Below are 18,788 nucleotides of genomic sequence, written 5' to 3'. Positions count from 1 at the left end.
CCGGCGTGTCCGTGCCGGCACGGCGCCGTGCCTCCGCTCAACGCGGCCGCGAGCTTCCAGCCTCGACCTGGCTGCGGTGTGGCCAGCTTGCCCCCGACACGTGTCCTCGGTCAGTCTGCAGCCCCTGGCATGCGCGTACCCTGTATTTTATGGTTTACTCCGGCATAGCCGCAGTGACGCGAGCTGCTGGGTGGTGCTGCTAGTGCAGGTAAMGAAGTGTAAGCAGAGAAGAACTGTAACCTCAGGAGGAGATGAATAAATCTATGTAGGCACTTCCAGTAGGGCTGCCCAGTTACGACTGTGCTATGTCCAACATTTGTGGAAAATTAGTTACTTTAGGAACAGTGCTAATCCCGGGTTACTTTTGTCCTTTTTTTCTTACAGGCCCCAATGTTTTCGCTTATAATATATTAGACTAAAGAAAACAATGTGGATKTTTCTATAAGCAGTTTGCTACTCTTGTTTGTTTTTTGTTTATTTGTTTTTRTTTTTTAAGAAATCACATATGGTGTATAAAAATCTTTTGTAGCTGGAAAGTGCTTTCTGGCACGCACGGCGTAGCATACCAAGTGGTGTCTCGCTAGTGTGGCCAAGCACCGCTCTCGGTGTTCTATGACAGTGAAGTCTCTTGCTTTCAAGAGCAAGAGAAGTGAGAGAGATTTCGTACTTGGTTTTAAATAGTACCTGGTTTTAGTGGATTAAACAAAACATATRTTTATGTATTCAGTGATTTCCTTAACATTTAAGAATGGTTCAGTTTAGCATTTTTAAAGAGGGGATATACGGCTGTCTGGTTTTTGAACTAAATTTATTTTGAGTCAACAAAGCATTTCACTGAATAGTCTCACCAGTCTGACACCGCTTCCAAGGCACACTGTAATTCTCTGCAACTTCTGTGCTAAAGCAGGGGTGACATTTTGGGAAGGAAGGGGAAATAGAGTGAAAAACTGAACTGACATTCAGATTGAAAATATTTCACTGCCTTTTCTTTTTGAAACAATAATTATTTCACTTCAGAAATGCTAAGATATTATATGTTGAATTGTTAAATTTAAAGAGATTTAAACAGCTAAGTGAAACAAAAAAACGAATATGGTACTTTCCCTGTTCTTTTCTGCTGCGTTTCRGGGGTTAGAAATTTTTGACGTCTCATACCGTTTCTGCACACGWTCTTTCTGCTATGATCTTTTTCTCTTATCTTTCTGACATTCTTTGCCCTAATCATTTAAACACATGCTTTGTTTTCCTTATGTCCTGATTTAGCTTACTGCCTGTTGCAGCTTCCCTCCCATTTCCTGTCCTCCTGCTTCCAAGACCCAGTGCATACTGGGTGTAGTTACCCATATTGCTATGAGCAGTTAGYGCTGCATACCTTACATCTCAAAACAGAGGAAAAATTAGAGAGGAAACAAAGCACATGGAGATGATAGCATGCAATTTAATGCTTCTTATATACATGATTGACAAACTCCAGTAGTGTTGCAGTTTTTCAGTAGCCTTTGCCCATTTTCTCATTGGTCTGCACTCATGCACCTGGCCAAAAGCTGTGTATTTGATGRGATTTCTGCTTTAAGGCCAACCAAGAAACAAGAGAGCTTTTATTACTGTCTGATTCATCACTGTTTTGGTCCTACTGGAGTATTTTGTATGATGCAGAGATAATTGCCACTGTTATAAAATATTTTCACTGAGAACAGTTGACATAAAACACTGGATTGCACAACACAGAAACTGATCTGTCAGCTTTGTTGTTCGGTGAATCATAATGTGTTGTCTAGTTTGCCTTTATTTTTCTTGAAAGATCTTCATAAGGATTTAAAAAAAAATAAATTTGCTCTATTCTGTATTCTGAAATACAAARGCGGAATTTCATATTAAAGTGTAAAAGTTGCTGTTGCTCTTTTTTTTCCCCCAGTTTAACAGATACCTAAGTGAAAGGAACATTATATAAGAAGTCTATAAATGTATCTTTGGCAATAAGTTCATGGACCTTTAGAAGCCACAAAAATGGTGTTTTACTTAAGCGAATGTATATGGGCTTGAGACATGGGAAATTTTGAAGACTGAGAAATACAGCCATTTGTTACTAGAAACCTTTGAAGCTCTCTCCTTACCCTGTCACCCATGTGCTTGTGTCTCTTTTTTAGCACATACAAGCCCTGTGGCATGATGCGCAGTGATAGAGTTCGTGTCTTCATAGCATAATGCAACGTGGCACGTGACATCCTACACATTCTATATAAATTTCTTCCCAAAATACTGTTTGTGGATGCTGAAAAATGGTGGGGACAACTTTGGATCCATACAATCTAGATCACTTGCAGTGAAGCTAGTGATCAGTGTGATGGGCCCCCAAAAAAACTCCTGCAGTAGCAAGCAATATCAAATGTTTAGGGACTGCATTTTTGGAACATCAATTCTGGAATCTGTCTGCTGCAGTGTGCMCTCTTCTTCGTGTTAAGAGTTTTGTCACTTTTCAAGTGTTCTGGACCCTTTTTGAAAGCAACAAGTCATAAAGTAAATTWTTTTTTTCAAGGAATTATCAGGATTTTAAGTAACAGATTTAATTTATTTCTTAACTAGACCCTTTATAATCCACTGCCAAGCTTTCTGTTTTTAGGTCAGGTTGTTGTAGATTTTTGGCTTCTGTATTGTTTCTTCAGAAATGTGATAAAATAATTCATAAACAAATAAATGTCCTGTCTGACTGCAAGTGGTSAGCATATTAAACTTTTCAGTGCTTCAGACCCAAAAGTCAGAATCAGGAGACAAAATAGGCAAAGTACTATCTGCTCTGATCTTCTTGACATGTGACCTTTGGCTGTTCATGTAGTAACTCATGAAAATAGTAGGAAATGGATGAAGGAGAGTCCGCCTTTTCCTGCCTAAATTCTCCTGCGGAGCTTCAGAAATGTAGATGATCACTGTAGCATTTCTGTAACCTCTACTTAGGTGGTCAAGCATGACTCCTTTCTGTAGGACCAAAGAAACTGAAAATAAGCTTCAGGGTTGCTATTTGAATGTCTGATATGTCCTGGAATTTTCTGATCYTTATGTCTTTGTGAATGTAATATGGACAGAAACTTGAATTTTAAAAGTAACTTAAGCTTATACATCATGCGTAGTTGCAAACGCAAACAAATCTTCCTAATTATTGTAACTATATTTATTCATTTATATACGTGTATATATGGCTATAGATTTTTTTTTCTTTCTTTCAGGTGCATGTTAAGAGTTCTGGATTCCTTTGGAACTGAACCAGAGTTTAACCATGCCCATTATGCCCAATCTAAAGGCCACAAGACACCGTGGGGAAAATGGAACCTTAATCCGCAGCAGTTTTATACAATGTTCCGTAAGTATCCCTGGATTCGGAAATAATTTGGCACTTAAGAAAGGAATGTTCTCATTGAGAAGATTTTTTTTGTATTATTAGAGGATAGTTCATGGCAGGRAGATGGGATGGTTCATAATTGCCTGTAAATTGTGCAAAATGTCTATAGTGCTTTCATCCAGAGATCAGAAAAGCATGAGATTTTATAAATAATAGCAGAGAAGCTTTATCTCAGGATACCTACAGGAAGTGGTAGCTGACTTTTCCTTCAAATATCTCTGAGTTTACTTTCCTTACTTTTCTTACTTTAACTTACTTGAACTTGAGTTCGCTTTTCTTACTTGAGGCTTCTCAAATCCTGCTACGTTGTGACAGATTATTGAGGTATTTGCTAGAGTGATTGYAGTTTTATAAACTACATTGTTCTTTTATATAGTCAAGTTAAGCTGAAGATTGACTGTGTTGTTTCTGCCTTTTTCCCCCCCAACAACTGAGCAGCACAATTCCTTTTCTATTTCTTTACTTTAAAAATTCATAAACTGGTACTCAGCAAAAATGATTTTTGTGTCCATAAYTTTTTGGCAGATACTGTCAAGATTATTATCTAACTTGTTTTCCTTTTGTGAGCRTTCATCCTGAGGTGAATTGATTCTTATTGATTTTTATTCAATTTATTGAATATTTTTAAAAAATTAGGATGTGAGAGTAACTAAATATTTGAACAAATCAAAAGTGGATTAGTGTATTTCAGTATTGTTATACTTTTTTGAAACATCATTAAATATCTTCCAAATAAATGAACTAAAACAGGAACACAGCAAAAACAGTCTCTGAATTGTGTATGAATTGGGTCTGATTAAATGTTTCGGTGGCCTGCTCTGGCCRTAGTCTTTGATTTTGTGAGATTAGGTTCTACAGTTGAAGGATCTTTTTTTTYCCATGTGGTAGTAGTGGCTATTCAAGTTTGTTATCTCTGGAAGGTGCAAAAAGACTCACCACACTGAGCCAGCTTGAGGGGAGCGAGATTTAGGGAAAAGCAAAGAGCATGTTTTGTGTACTTACTTCTCAAGCTGAGCCTATAAAGAAACTCTTGATAATGCTCAGCGTGACCCAGGAAGTTTGGGATTCCATATCTAAAACCAAGGCCAGAACCAAGGTTCTCTCTGAACAGACCTCACAAGTCTTTCAAACTTTTCACTCTTCGTAACAGAAGTATACACACTGGTGTCTAGCTGACATGCYTTTGAATTTAGTTGCCCTGTAAAATTCTTGGAAGAGACATATTTTGTCTGTCAACATTTTCTGTGCAAGTTTTTCCAGAGAAATATAAGTGAAGGTTGTTCAGCAGATAAAAGACGGCATTCACAGTTGTTTAAAAGCAAGTAACAAAAAGTGGAGTGAGGAAATGTGGCTTGGAAGTAGTTGCAGAGTTTGTGCCTGAATGGTAATAGACCATCCACAGCATGTGTTCCACATCCACAGAATTTGCTTTTCACTTCCTGAGACCTTAGCTAATATTTGTAGGTTTATGTCCTAAAGGGAAGATGAGCTCTAGGCTTGATTGTACYGTGTTTAAGTAGTCTAGTTGTTCAGAAATTTGTGTGTGAGCTCCTGATCAGATAGTTGCGTGAATGCTTGTGGTCCAACTGTGTGCTATGGCTGTGCTTTCCTCAACCCCACTCTATGAAATGTGAAGGAAGRTAAACTTTTTCAATAGAGAAATTCTCTGTTATGTCACCTCTGTTGTAGGTGACATTCTCATGTTCAGAGCAAATTGGTTCATAATGAATTATTGGAATAGTAAGACTATGTTGGAACTTAAAGAAATAACCATTTCTGGTTTTTAATACTAGAAAGGACTGCTGTTCTTCCCTCTGCAGGAAGATTGCTYGGTAGATTACAAGCAAACTTGTTCTGAAGCATGAGTGATTTCAGTGCAATAGATTTTTCAATAATTTTTCTTCCTTTTGTACTAGACACAAAAGAATTGACAAGTTTTGTGATACTTAAAATTTGTTTGTGTTTTTTTCSCTCTATTGCAGAGGTAGCACAGTCTTTCATGGGTTGTGATTAAAAAGTTTGTTATGCATCAGTAAGGATTTTATCCTAGGTTGGAACCTTGAACATCTTCCCAAGAGCCACAGACTCTTACTATGTTTTGAGGACTGGTTATAAGGGCTGAAGATTACTAGTGAACAAGCAGCAAGCAGTATACTAACTTGCGGTATATTAGCGAAGTGCTTCACCATGTTCTCTTGAGTCTTCCTGAAGCACAAGCTTTTCCCCTTTTTATATATTTTTGCTTAAATTCTTCTATGCAAAGTAACAGCACTAATGCTTTTAAAAAGTACATGATCTTGCTTAAATATCCTTTTGAATGCTTCCCCTCAGTGATCTTTGAGGCAGTGAATACCACTAGTCGATCACAAATGCTAACTGTAACAAAGATTTGTTTTTTCTTTTGAGTATGTGCTTCCTTGCTTCTCCTTCGGATGCGATCTGTTATTCAAAAACATGAAAGAATGGAAAAATGCTTTTCTGAGGCATATTTGCACTGTGCCATTCATTGTGCTAAATTCTAACAAGTCCTTGGATCTGAGTGAGTGCCTGGCTGTTACTGAGGATTTTTTTGTGAAAAAGAGTAATTGTCATTAGAAAGACTAAATCTAAAGACAGAGGATAATGTACACTGTGTATGATTTCTTTGTTCTACTGCATTATCTAGTTGGSTGATTTTCAAGAATCAACAAGAAAAAAAAAACTAATAATTGCAATAGATTTTTTTTTTCTTTTAGAACTTTGAATATAGGTTTAGCATGGCGTGTGTCATGTCTGCCTGGGGTGGTGGTGGTCTTTTTGTTTTGTTCTTTCTGTTTTTTGTTTTGATTTGTTTTTTTTCCACTTGGGCATCTATGCTTACTAAGAAGTTTTCAACTTGCATGACAGAATTAAAAAGGGGAGGCTTATGTAGGAGTTCATAGTATTTATTGCAGCATATTTCTATGTAGCCCTGGAAGGCTACAACACCTCTAGATATGCGTAAAATCTGTCTCAAAATGTGGGGGAGGTTTATACACTAGGTATARCTCTTAGCTAAAGCCTTGAACACTAGAGACCATCCCTAGAATTAAGCACACCATGGAAAAAAAAGAAAAGGAAACTTGGTTGTACTGAGCCTGCAGCTATGTCTCCTCATAGGAGGAGAATAGTGGCTGGCATTACTGGATGTCGCTGCTGCATAAAGACCGGTAAAGACAGAGAATAATATAGAAGAGTTCAGAGTAAACTGCAGCTCCTGTGCAGGCATTTTTTTTTTCCTGGGAACTGGATTAATGCAGAACTTCTGCTAACTTCTTTAGCTGTCACCTTTTAGTGTTTTGTGATAGATTTCTGAGTGAATTAAAGAATGAAAACTGTATTTTGATTTCTTGTTTTGTATGACTTTATAGGCTAGTATTTAGGGTGGATGCATAATGTACAGTGAGTTGGATGTTTGGGGTTAGCCCTTCTGACACATGAGATGAACCCAAAAAGTTACTTAAGTTTATTTGTGCTATTCATCAACTTACTTTGTTTTAAAACATATATACAGTGGGTTTTTTTAAACTGTTGGTACTGTGTTCTCTGAGATTGTCAAGCTGAATTCCTTCTGGTTCTCTTATCTCCCACAACAAAGCTGAGCACACAGAAACTCATTATCATTGGCCTATGTCCAGATACAGAATTTTTATTGTAGGCAGGAAATGAGCCAGAAAATAACTGCTTACTTCAGTAGATGTGTGCAGCAGGACTTAATGTTAATAAGAATTATTAATAATAATATAGCAAACAAATGTGTATCTCAGTATGTATGTATAGAAGTGATCTATTGAATAATGTGATTCTTACAACTACTTTTCTGCCAACAGCCACTCGCTTAAAACATTAAGTGATACTTTAAAAGATTTTGAATATGCTCTATCTCTTACAGCTCATACTCCGGATAACAGCTTCCTTGGATTTGTGGTAGAGCAACATCTGAATTCTAGTGACATTAAACACATTAACGACATCAAAAGGCAGAATCAGTCTCTAGTTTATGGCAAAGTGGATAGCTTCTGGAAGGTGAGTTTTCCGTCCACGTATATGTGGCCAAATTTACTTTCATGAAGATAATAAGGCATAACTCGTAACTTAAAGTATCCCTGCTCTTGAAATCTACTCAGCTTTGTTTTTTTATTGTTATTAGAATAAACGTATTTAAAGAATTGAGTTAAACATTTTGGAGCCTTTCTGATGAGGAAACATCTGCGTGCCTTGATCGAGACGAATCCTTTGCTATTTTTATGCAGTCTTCACTGATGGAAGAAAAACTACAAAAGCTTCTAATGTATGCTTAGATAGGTGCATGGTGTTTGGAGAGTTGAGTGCCATTTCCCTGTTTTGACAAGGGCTTGATTTAYGTGTCAATAATTAGGATGCTTATTTTGTCTCCATAAAATAATAGAAGTTTTTACAGTGCTAATACCAGGAAAAAAAATAGAAAATGCAGCAATTGTTTAAAGTAATAGGAATTTGAAGGACTGCATATTTGGCTCAGTGTTGCAGAATGACTTAGTATCTCCCCATTTGCAATCTGTTTTTCTGTCTGCTGAATGCTGAATAGAGCTGGTGTCCTTAATCTGAGTCTCTGTCTGGCTGAGGCTCTTGTACTTTCRGTTCCTGATCTCATTATCAGTCTCTCAGGAACAGCTGGATGTAATGATCATCTATACTTCCTGACTTGATTGTTAGGAAGTACATACCAGCAGAACAACCTGTTGAGTAGTAGTTGGATCCGAGAACAAGATTGTTGCTTGGTCACCAGGATTTTTTAGCTGACATATATATCTTTATCAGTTTATTCAGTCTACATTAATTCAGCAATATGTATTAATAGCTTATATGCCTGGAGGAGAGCCYTGTAATCCTCTACCCTGAGGTTCTGTATGACAGACAGGATATTCATGAACTGATTCAGACAGGATCATGGCTTTTTGGAAAAGAATATCCAATGTTGATTTTTAAGTAGCACTCAGTGGAAACCCTATTACTTTCCCTGGTAAATTCCTTAAATAATTGCCCTCTGTCTTTAACTTCTGCATTATTTCTGATTCAGATTCCTTTTAATTTAACTTTTAATTTCCATACTTTGTATCAATTATATGCTTGGTCTATGGGTTGATAACATTTCTGTTACCCTATAGAAATACATAGATCGACCTCAAAGTCGTCTTTCTGAAAAGCCTCTACTGAACTGTTGAAAACTTCGTACTTTCTAATCCTTAAGTGTTCTCATGTATTTGTTTTGTCTGAACCTCTTTAAGATTGTTTGCTTTGTTCTTGAAATGCTAATGCTAGCAACGGGCACACTGGCCATACCAGTACCAAAAGAAAAAGAAACACTGTATGCGTTATTATGCATGTTATCTTTTCAGCAGTGGGAACTCATGTCAAAATGACTTCTCARCCAAGACCCTTTTGTCCCTTTCAGCTTCTCTTTGGAACTGCTGCTCTTCAAGACACTGCTCCATTTTATAAATATTGCCTACATTTTTTCTTCCAAGATATATGACTTAATATTTAGCCATATTAAAGTGTATACTGTATGCTTGTAACATCAATAGCATCACAACTGGAACTTGCATGCCCATGCTTCCTGTGCACTGGTACAATCACTGCAGGCAGGGTTTGCATCAGTGACAATGTGGAAAGTCTTATTGAGGGTGATAAAAAATGCAATTCTTCTGATCAACAGAAAGCTTGAACTAATCTTGTGTCTGTATAATTTGCTTATTTCATGTTTCCTTCTTTTTCCTGGTTTAATGCTCTTTCCATCTGCCACTATGGCTTGTACTGAACCCAGATTAATCTATTTATCCTGCTACTTTTCTTTATATTGGATATGGCCAATTAACAAAAGTGTAATCTCCACAGAATACTCGTGTCACTGTTGCTTGTAATCAGTCATTAAGAGAAGTGCAGCATGGGGAGAATGTTCTGAAGTCCAGACTGAGGAGCTTTTTAGGAATATCACTTGCAAATAACTCATTTAATTTGAAACCGATCGCATCTGATACGGAACTAAGATACACACAGGATACCAGTCAGTTCAGAGTGATTTTCTTTTTTCCCCGTAGGGGGACCAGAATAACTGCTGTCAAGGTTTCATGTAATTACGGACCTATCTCCTTTTCTGCATCCACCTTGACCTGTAGAAGACAGGTCCCAAATTGCTTGTCATTTTCCCTTTGCTACAAATCCCCGTATCCCCAGCTCTGTTGATGCGCTGCATGGCTGGACAGAATTGCACTAGCTTGCACCACCTGTTTGAATTGTTCAAACCAGCTTGCCTTATTGCAGCTAAAGAGAATTATGGTTTGCTTGCAGGCAGTGTTCTGCCTTGCCACATCATTTCAGGAGGGTTAAGCTCTGATGTGAAGATGATGAGTTAGAGGGAGAGGAATAGAGTGAGCTCTTCTGGCAGTTCTGCTGGATACAGAAAAAAGACGTTAGTCGATGGCCTGAGACCAGTGGCATTAATCCCGTTTTACAGTAGKGATGTCCAGACAAGTTTTGATGGAGATCGTAAAGCATGTACACTGCAGAGACTGCAAGAAACCTCGATTGTCTTGATCATTTTGCTGTGATAACTAAATCAGTCTTAAGTGGGTTGAGGAGTACAAACAGGAGGTGCTAAGTGTGTTTCTAAAGGTTATCCTTATAGGTAAGCTACCAAAGACAGCATTTGCCAAGCTTTGAATGTGTTGGTTGTAATCAAAGGTTTGAGTTTCTGTCTGGATTTCTGGCAGTACTAATGACAAGTGACCTCTGTCTGCCTGAGTGCAATGGAATGAATAAAATGCGAATGAAACCCGTAATACTTGCCATTATCAATTCAGTTAATTTAATTTCAATTAAAAGGGAATGTCAAAGCCTTTCATGTCGTCTTCACTCCTTTTTAGGAGTCTGGTGGTCTTCGTGCAACTCCACATCATGCTGTTCTATTATTTCTACCCTCAGTCCTTGATGGAAAAGTGATTTGGGATTCGTTTTAAATTAATTGCTGTATCATTTTTTGTGGAATGCTCTGAAAGAATATAGAATATTGCCTGTATTAGAAAATAGCCGTGAATATGTAATATATAATTATAAGCTGATTACCTGCAGGAAGTTTGTATTTCAACATATTCAAGTACAGTTGCACTAAAATATTTAAATATTGAGAGGCAAAATAGTGAGTGATTTTTGTTAGTAGTGCCACTTGACAAGATGGGAATTTTTAAATGATTACTGTCTGCATAAAAAGTTTCAAAAAAWTGGATATGGGAGATGGTTACTTTTTAACTTGCTCTTAACAGGAAATTACATAATTAAGTTTGTCTTGCTGAACTTCTCCCCTTTATAGTTCCTTGGGATATATATAATTTCCTCATTCTGTGCCTTATTGGATGGGGTGGGAGGAAGAGAGTGGGGATAAGTTAGAGGAGAATATACTTCTAGGCTGTGTTTCTATTACCAGCACAGATGAGCGTCTTGCTGCAGCCAGCGTCACCTTTCCCTTCTTTCTGATTGCTTCTTGCACTTCGTTGTTAACGACGTACTTTGACCGTTTCGTTTCACCTTTGAAGCTAGAAGATACGAAAGGAAGGGAAGAAAAAGTCCTCGCCCTTTCTCTCGCGCACAGTCAGTGCATACACAAACCTGGCATCTTCTCATTTCATCTTCCTCCAAATTTGCAGCAGCACTGTAGCCTTTTCTATCTTATACGTACACTTTTGAAGATTTATTCAACATTTATTGTGAAATAGCTTTTTAAGAACCACTTTAAAGAAAGGACAGGTCAGTGATCAGCTGGGCTCTTGGTTTGGCTTTTTTTTTTTMATCACTTTGTACCTACAAAATGAATTACTGAGGTTTTATGATACTGGTTAACACAATCACCTGCTACTATTTGATTATCACAAAAACAACACATTAACTGGTTTTTGTTCACATGATCTTGCCTGTTTTCTCCTGTACGCCTGCAGTATTCTGCTTCAGCTCTTGTAGTGCACAAGTCTGACCCGTTGTTAGTGCCAGAGACTCCCTTTCAAAAGACAGGAAATTCTTCATCGGGCATTAGTTAGTGTTTGATGGCAGCAAAATGGGCAAAGGTTTCAAAAACCTTAGTGCAGACAAAGCATTGGAGAAAACTTCATGGATGAAAAACTGCAAGAAGAGTTCAGATAGCCAAAGATGAGGAGAGGGAACTGAATGAGCAGGAATTCCAGCAGATCATGAAGAACAACAATCCTTACAGAGACATTTTATTCTTTTTATATGCAAAGATTATTTGTGTGCAAATATATACTATTTATATACGTTTTGTAGGTATCTAACAAAAGGACCATAAATGGACATTCAAAGAAAAGTGTGAGCATGACAAGTTTAAATAATACTTCCCTTGCATATTGTCTCTCCCTCCAGTTTTCTTCCCACTGTGGGGGATTTCCTGAGTCTAGCGGTCCATTGATAAACTATCTGYTGGCAAACTTCGGAGAGCGCAGTTAGAGGGCTCTTCTGTGACCTGTGCAAACTGCCTTGCCTCCGCAGCATTCCTTCTCATGAAGTCCCACAAGCCTCTGGCCTCTTGCAGAGAAAGCCATTAACTTTTGTTTCGTCCAAAACTGCCTCTTACTAGCTTTGTTTGGGCTTCTTGTATTGGAAGAGATTAGGAATAATTTGTTGCTGTCCACATACTTTATGCCAATCATGGTTTTGTAAACCTCTTTTATATTCTGCCAAGCTGTCTTTTCCAAGCTGAAGAATCCTAGCTTAATTAGTTACAGATTTCTTTAGTTAACGATAGAAACCATTGTCTAGCTTGGATTCTTGTGGCCCCTCTTCCAGGTCTGTCAGGTCCTTTTTTGAGACGGACCAGAAACATACACAGTATTCRAGGACAGAGAGGACTATGCATTTATAGAAAGGTGCAGTGATATTCTTTTTAGACTATTGGACTGATTTTTTTTTTCGTGGAACTCTGTGTCACAGTGAAAAACCTTTATTCCTGAGTAGTAGTAGCCAATTCAAGTCCATCGTTCCTTTCTGAAGCTAGGATTGTTTTTCCTTGCATACATCGCTTTACATTTATTTACGTTGAATTTATCTACTATTTTATTTCCTTGTCACTCAGGCTCCTAGGTTACTGAGGGGACATTTTCAAAAGCTTTGGAACTCCCAGTATTCAATGTTGTGATGTCGTTCTGCATGAAGCATTTTGAAATTGCTTTTATTTTGCTGCTACTTTACTGCTCAGAGTAGTGTGTATCAGCTGCACACCTTGTCACTTCCCTATTCCCTTTTACATACTGAGTATTCGTTCAAGAGAGTGATTCCCTTCTATCCCAATGAGACTTAGTTTTTAAGAATCTTTAAAGAATTATTTCTGAAAATCAAGTGTACTACACAAGCTGAATCACCCTTTTCTGTACACTGATTGGCTTCTTCAGAGAACTCTTAACAATTTGAGAGGRAATTTCCTTCTGCAAAAAAAATTGTGTGTTCTTACACAATTCTTGTATATTAACATAAATTTGGTTGTATGGAAATAATTCTGTGTGCTGCTGTAGTTTCAGCTAATTTGTTGAGTATAAAATACCTGCTAGTCTATAATTACTGAATCTTCACCAAATCCACTTTTTAAATTTAGTGTTCTACATTAAGTACTCCACGGTTAACAGTTCAACAGTTTCCTATCTGAGCTCCAAGAGACATAATCTGTTCTTAGTGACTTATCACTATATGTTTAGCTCTCTTAATACTCTTTTGCACTGAATTTGCCAGTGCTTGTGCCACTCTGTTTCCTCTGTAGAATAGGAATTCCAGTATTCAAGAAAGTCTTGAAAAGTCTTAGAGTGTGACAGTTCTTGGAAAGAGAGATTTTTCGAAGTGTACATGATATTGGTGTCATAATCTCACTTTAGAGTTACAAGTGCCGTATACTATATACCACTGGACTTTGACAAATAGTCATCCAGGTGTTAGGGCCTCTAGGCTTAGCAGTACCTGTTAGGAAATACACCAAGATCTATACCAGTTCTTATTTTTCTGAAAACCATTTGTTAAGACATCGTTGTGTTCTGCCTTTTTTAATGTGAGGTGAGACTGCCCCGTAAGCCATCCCAACCATCCCGTTGGGAGGCTGATTCAGACTCTTCTGTAAGGTAACTGGCCTGTGGTGTTTGGGTTCATTCACTGGTGAATATTTAATATTCTTTGAAAGTATCTGAGTGGTCTAAAATTGCAGAAATCTATCATAAACTTACACTGCCAAACTGATGGGAAAGCAAAGTTGTTGGTGCCCACCCTGTACCACATCAAGAAAAGTGAAAGCAGAGTTTAGCTCTTCGTGCATCGTGCTTTTCTACCGTGTATTGTTGTAGCATTTATACTTCTTCTATTTTCAGCTACTGAACTTAAAACTCTAGGCTCTGCCTTCCTGTCAACATTGTCTTAAGGAAAGACTTGTCAGACTGTTGTCATTTGATTTCTTTGATGAGAAAGGCTTACCATGAAGCTTTTAAAAGTAGGTGGAAATAATTGGCATACGGTAATAACAGTTCTGCAGTCAGTGATCAACAAAAATGTCTTTCTTGAATGGCAAGCTTATTTTTGCTGCTGGAAAAAATGCTTCAGAAAAGACTTGTATGACTGTTACTGTTACTCTTTCATTTTGAGTCTGAGAAGAAATAATTGGCTTATCTTTGAAGTAGTGAACTTTCATACRCTAAGTCTCAATTTGGACTATGGGCAGCAGATATGGGGTGAATGGTACAGTCTGATCTGTTGATTTTGTATTACTAGCCTGTAGCCTATTATTTTTTCTCTTCAAATTCATTTTGGAGAAACTTGAAATTTGGGACATAACGTGAAATGATTTAGAATAAGGAATATTTATATCCCCACCCAAGCAAGCAAAATCAGGAAGTAGCTTAACAGAGTTAAAGGAATGTTGATAATACATCTGTTTGTACAGGACATTTCTTGATTCACTTACTTGTAGCCCATCTATTTATAAATGCTATATTTAAATTTTCTCACTTTTTTAATTCATRTTTTGTAATGTTTGAAATGGAAAAACTTGCCATGATTATTCTTGTGAACTGCTTTATTACAATATAGACTTTTATGAGCTGAAATTACACTTTCCTAGAAGGAATTTGTTGATTCACGACTTTTTGAAATGCAAAAGGACACATTTTAGTAAGATTTCTGTAAGCTATAAAATGATGATGTTGTTTTTCTGGTACTTTATAGCTGATTATGAAAGCAATAGTTTTTGACTAAATAAAAAAGCTAAAGGAAGGATTGTGCTTTTTGAGTTTTTTGTTTGAGAAAGGAAGACTTGTGAAGGAATTAAAGACAATTTTTTATATGCAGGGAACAAAGGAAAGATATTGCTATTGGTTTCAGCTATTCTTTAAAAATTTAATTTGATTAAAAGAAAGGGGATTGCTCTTTTGGAGGATAAGAGATTATTCTCAACTTTTGTGCATTTTTTTATTGTTTTTGTTTTTTCTCTGTAGTTTCAAACCAATTYGTAGATTTTTACAAATAGGTTCCCTTACTTTTAACTGTCTACAAGTCTTCTGTTGTGAGGGAAAAAGCCTTTATAGTGCAGTCTGCTGCAGTAGCTCCCCTATCTTCTGGAGATGGAAACACAGTACACCATGTAAATGTCCCATTATTTTTCTAAATATTATGGATGAAAAAATCGATGCTACTTTAGATACTATCTTTCTTAATCTGTGGTTTTAGACTATGAATCAGGAGAGAAGTCAGTTGTATGCTTAAATAATGTTCTCAATTATGGTTATGGATCGTTAATTTATTGTTTTGTTTACGCTTGCAGAGATGCTTAAAATGTGCCATTTTGTCACTACTTTTGCTATGTTTTCCTAAATTATGTTGATTAATTGCATATAGAATTTTGAATATAGTTCACKCAGCTGCTCGTATAATTTGAATTTATTTTGAAATATTTCTTACATGTTACCTACACCCTCCCTCTGCCTCCAAAAGTGCTGCTATAAATAAAGAATCGAAGTCTCTGCTTTTCTTCCTATCTTGGTATGCTGGGGGTTTTTTGTTTTTTTTAATCTTGTATCTCCTATTTTGTGGAAAGCAAGTGGTGGTATAGAGCACAAGGTGGTGTGTATATAATATATATGTATGTATATTCAGCGTTGAAACTGAAATAAGACTTAAGATAATAAGGTGGCAGCAAGGCCAGATCAGATCAAAAACTTATCGAGTCTGGTATTCTGACCCCAACAGTAGCTGAGACTTGATGTGTAAGGAAGAATGCAAAATCGGGGTCGTTTTGCAGCCACCAGAGATGAGCGGTTCATGGACTTCCTAAGCCAAAGGTAGTGACTCTGTGTTCAGTAGTGATTCATGGATTTCTCTTCCAAATTGCTTTTTGAATCTAAACGACCTTTGAAGAGTCATATGCCTGGAAGTGCAGTTCCAAAGGAGCTGTGAGAAAGATTGTGAAGACTGGATAATTTTTGTGATAAGTATTTTGTTTTAAAACTGCTTARTTTTCTCTAACAGAAGTTAGTAATTTTGTCATTTAAATCATTAAAATAAGTAGTTACAGTTTTATGTAATCCTGATTTTACTCTTTCTATCTCCTTCATGCTTATATTTTTTCTTGAGTTAGAGTGCATTTATGTTATCAGTTTGTGTGACATTAGCTGATAAGGTTTGAGCTGATGTTTTATATTTCTTACAGTAGGCAGATCACGTTATCATTGATGTCTGTCATTGCTTCAGATCCTTCTCTGCCTTCACATATAGAAGGCCGGAGCGTAGCTCGTGGGCTTTGCCAGGCGGCGTTAGGTATGTCTCTAGCAGCAGACCACTACTGCAGTCTGGAAACAAGAACAGGCTGCCTCGTTTATATTTCTCCTGAACATTTGTAAGGAAGAAAAGGCTGCAATGGTAACAAAATATGAGCTTCTYCACAGTTTCTAATTATGTCCTTGTACAAATACTAGGAGAAACAACTTTTTCAGTCRTTCAAAGTTGAAGTAAAAAGAAAAGTAAAAAATTGGACAAGCTTTTGTTTTCTAAAGTAATCTGTATTAATTAACAATAACAGCAACAATGTCTGTTTTATACTTCTCCTTTGGCATACTATGTGGTCTCCAGCAAGCCCCCTAGCATTTTTATCTCTGGGCAGAGGTGGTAAGGGCCRTGTCTCTCCCATGTGTGTTTGATGAATTTTGTAAAGCACCTGCAGTTGGACGGAAGAAATACCCTTTCCAAGTTCTGAGAATAATGCGACAGCTCTAGGTGTATGTATATTCCAGGTTGGTGTTTTTGTGTTTAATTGAAGTGGCCATCATTTACAGTACTTTAAAGCAATGAGGCACTGTATCTCTTGATGAGTGCATCCCACAAAGGTTTTTCTGGTGACAGGGGAAAGCTGAGTCGTGCAACCTCAACCTCCCCTCTGCCACACCACAGTGCCTACAGTAGCTGCACAACAGCTTTGCACAGGAGCAGTCCGTGCCTCAGTTGCTGGAGGTGTTTGGCTTACTGCTCTTCCTGGGCACGTGGCATGAACGCAGGTACATCCTTCACGTTTGTCAGTGGCCATCGTGAAAGACATTAGCTCAAAGCAGTCTGCAGTTACCAGCATGAACCGTCTAGCTTTCAGAGCTTTTTCTTTTCCAGGAAAGATGGTGGCCAGCAAGATGCTACTGATCCAATTGTTTTGACAGATGGTAGCTGGAGACCCCTGTGTAAAAAATGTGATTTACTCAGAGCTACCGTGTCTGGAGACAACATATAACATGAGCTATAAAAAAAATACGGTTCTATAAATTTAAAATAAAAATAGGGAGGTAAAAGGACAGTAGTGTGGCATTTGTAGAGATACTGACTGTTTTTCATTCTTTATTTGCACAGTTAATATTTCACTTAAAAATATCGGATGGAGAATAGTCTTGTGGATCATGTATTTTAATGCCCCATCATTTTAAGCAACTATTTATATTAGGCTTGATTTTGTTTTTTGTTTACCTGTAATGATGAGTTGACCTCCTAACTTGTTTTTCCTGGTTTCATAACCAAATTCTGAATTGGTCTTAGTGTCCTGAGTTTAGGACACTGCACACTCTGAGAACAGGGGACTTTGGATTCAAGACCTCTCTGGTTAGTCTGCTAAATGATCATGGGAAAGAGAAAAATCACTTCACTTTTTATGCTTGGTTTATTCCGTTTAGAATTGAAAAATGGTAGTTCAGGTATTTGGGCAATTTGATGAAATGAAAATTGCATCAGCAGCTACAAGGGGCTATCAAATGTGAAAACTCACTTTGCAGACAACTGTGTTTGTATACAACCTTTTCAATCTCTCTCAACCATTCTCCAGGATATCAGTTCTGTGGTACTGCATCCATTGAAATACAATATGCAAAAGCATCTTGTTTRTGCCTTGCCTTTCTGCACCTTCCTGAGAAAATGTGTTTGAGTTGAGGGGGTGAGAAGAAATATTTAACTGTGTGAAAGCTATTGTACTAATTCCTGATACACTCTGCAGTTGTCTTAGTGAACAAAATTTTGTTTTCTGTGGATTAAAGGTTTTGCTGAAACAATGAGATTGCTCCTTCATCCTTGTCTTTTTACCTCCTCCAGGCTAGGAAAAAACCTCTTTTACTTGGCAGTCGGTACATGGACATGGRCATTCTAGATATCAGATACTCTTGTCAAACAGGAAAGCATATCTCCATTTGTTGGCTATTTTGTATAGTAATTAGCCCAGGACATTCTCTGTATAGTATAATCTTGCSATAGCTACCAGAACACAGTGATTTAATAATGGAGCAGGCAAACTTCATCAGAAACATTCCCTCCAGCAGAGGAAGCTAAAGCTAGAAGCCAGTCGTTATCTGTCATTAAATACTCTGCATGTGCAAGTGTATATCAGCAATCCATTTAGCAAAGCATTGTTTATTCACCTAAGCCTAATATCTTACCGCTCCAAGAACAGAAAGAACAGGATTTTCCCAGTCTACTTGCCCTTTGAATGAACTGCGTTAAAATTGTTGGCCAGCTTTCACATGTGGCTGTGAAGGAACAGTGCAGAGTTAACGCGACAAAAATAGTGACTGAAAGTAAAATTCTTTAAAACTCTCTTCCTGGCAAAAAGTAAAAAAACTTGTTGCCTGATTTTAGAGTTATTATTGAGATTATGTGCAGATATTGATGAAAAGTCTCTGATCTGTGCTGCATACTAGCAGTAAATACAGTCTTTAGCTAACTGGTTTTAGAATGTTAGTAGTTTGTAAAACTCAAAAATYCCATCTGGCATTGAAAGCTAAATTCTTGTTTGCGGATTAGGACGGTATATAGGGTGGTTTGTTGTTGTTTTTTGGTTTTC

General features: G+C 37.4%; 1 protein-coding gene across 1 annotated transcript in view; it reads left to right on the top strand.

Moving 5' to 3' along the window:
• The window catches only part of MGAT5 (alpha-1,6-mannosylglycoprotein 6-beta-N-acetylglucosaminyltransferase), a 131,453-nt gene that overhangs the window by 85,821 nt on the left and 26,844 nt on the right, over nt 1–18,788 (top strand). Inside the window, exons 10-11 of the mRNA XM_085320957.1 lie at nt 3,222–3,355; nt 7,305–7,438. Coding sequence (XP_085177083.1) covers nt 3,222–3,355; nt 7,305–7,438 — 268 coding nt within the window. The remainder of the gene's footprint in view (nt 1–3,221; nt 3,356–7,304; nt 7,439–18,788) is intronic.

Source organism: Rhea americana, unplaced genomic scaffold (genome assembly GCF_003343005.1).
Source record: "Rhea americana isolate MKP2758 unplaced genomic scaffold, rheAme1 scaffold_67, whole genome shotgun sequence".
Classification (NCBI taxonomy): domain Eukaryota; kingdom Metazoa; phylum Chordata; class Aves; order Rheiformes; family Rheidae; genus Rhea; species Rhea americana.
This window is presented reverse-complemented; position numbering and strand designations above follow the sequence as displayed.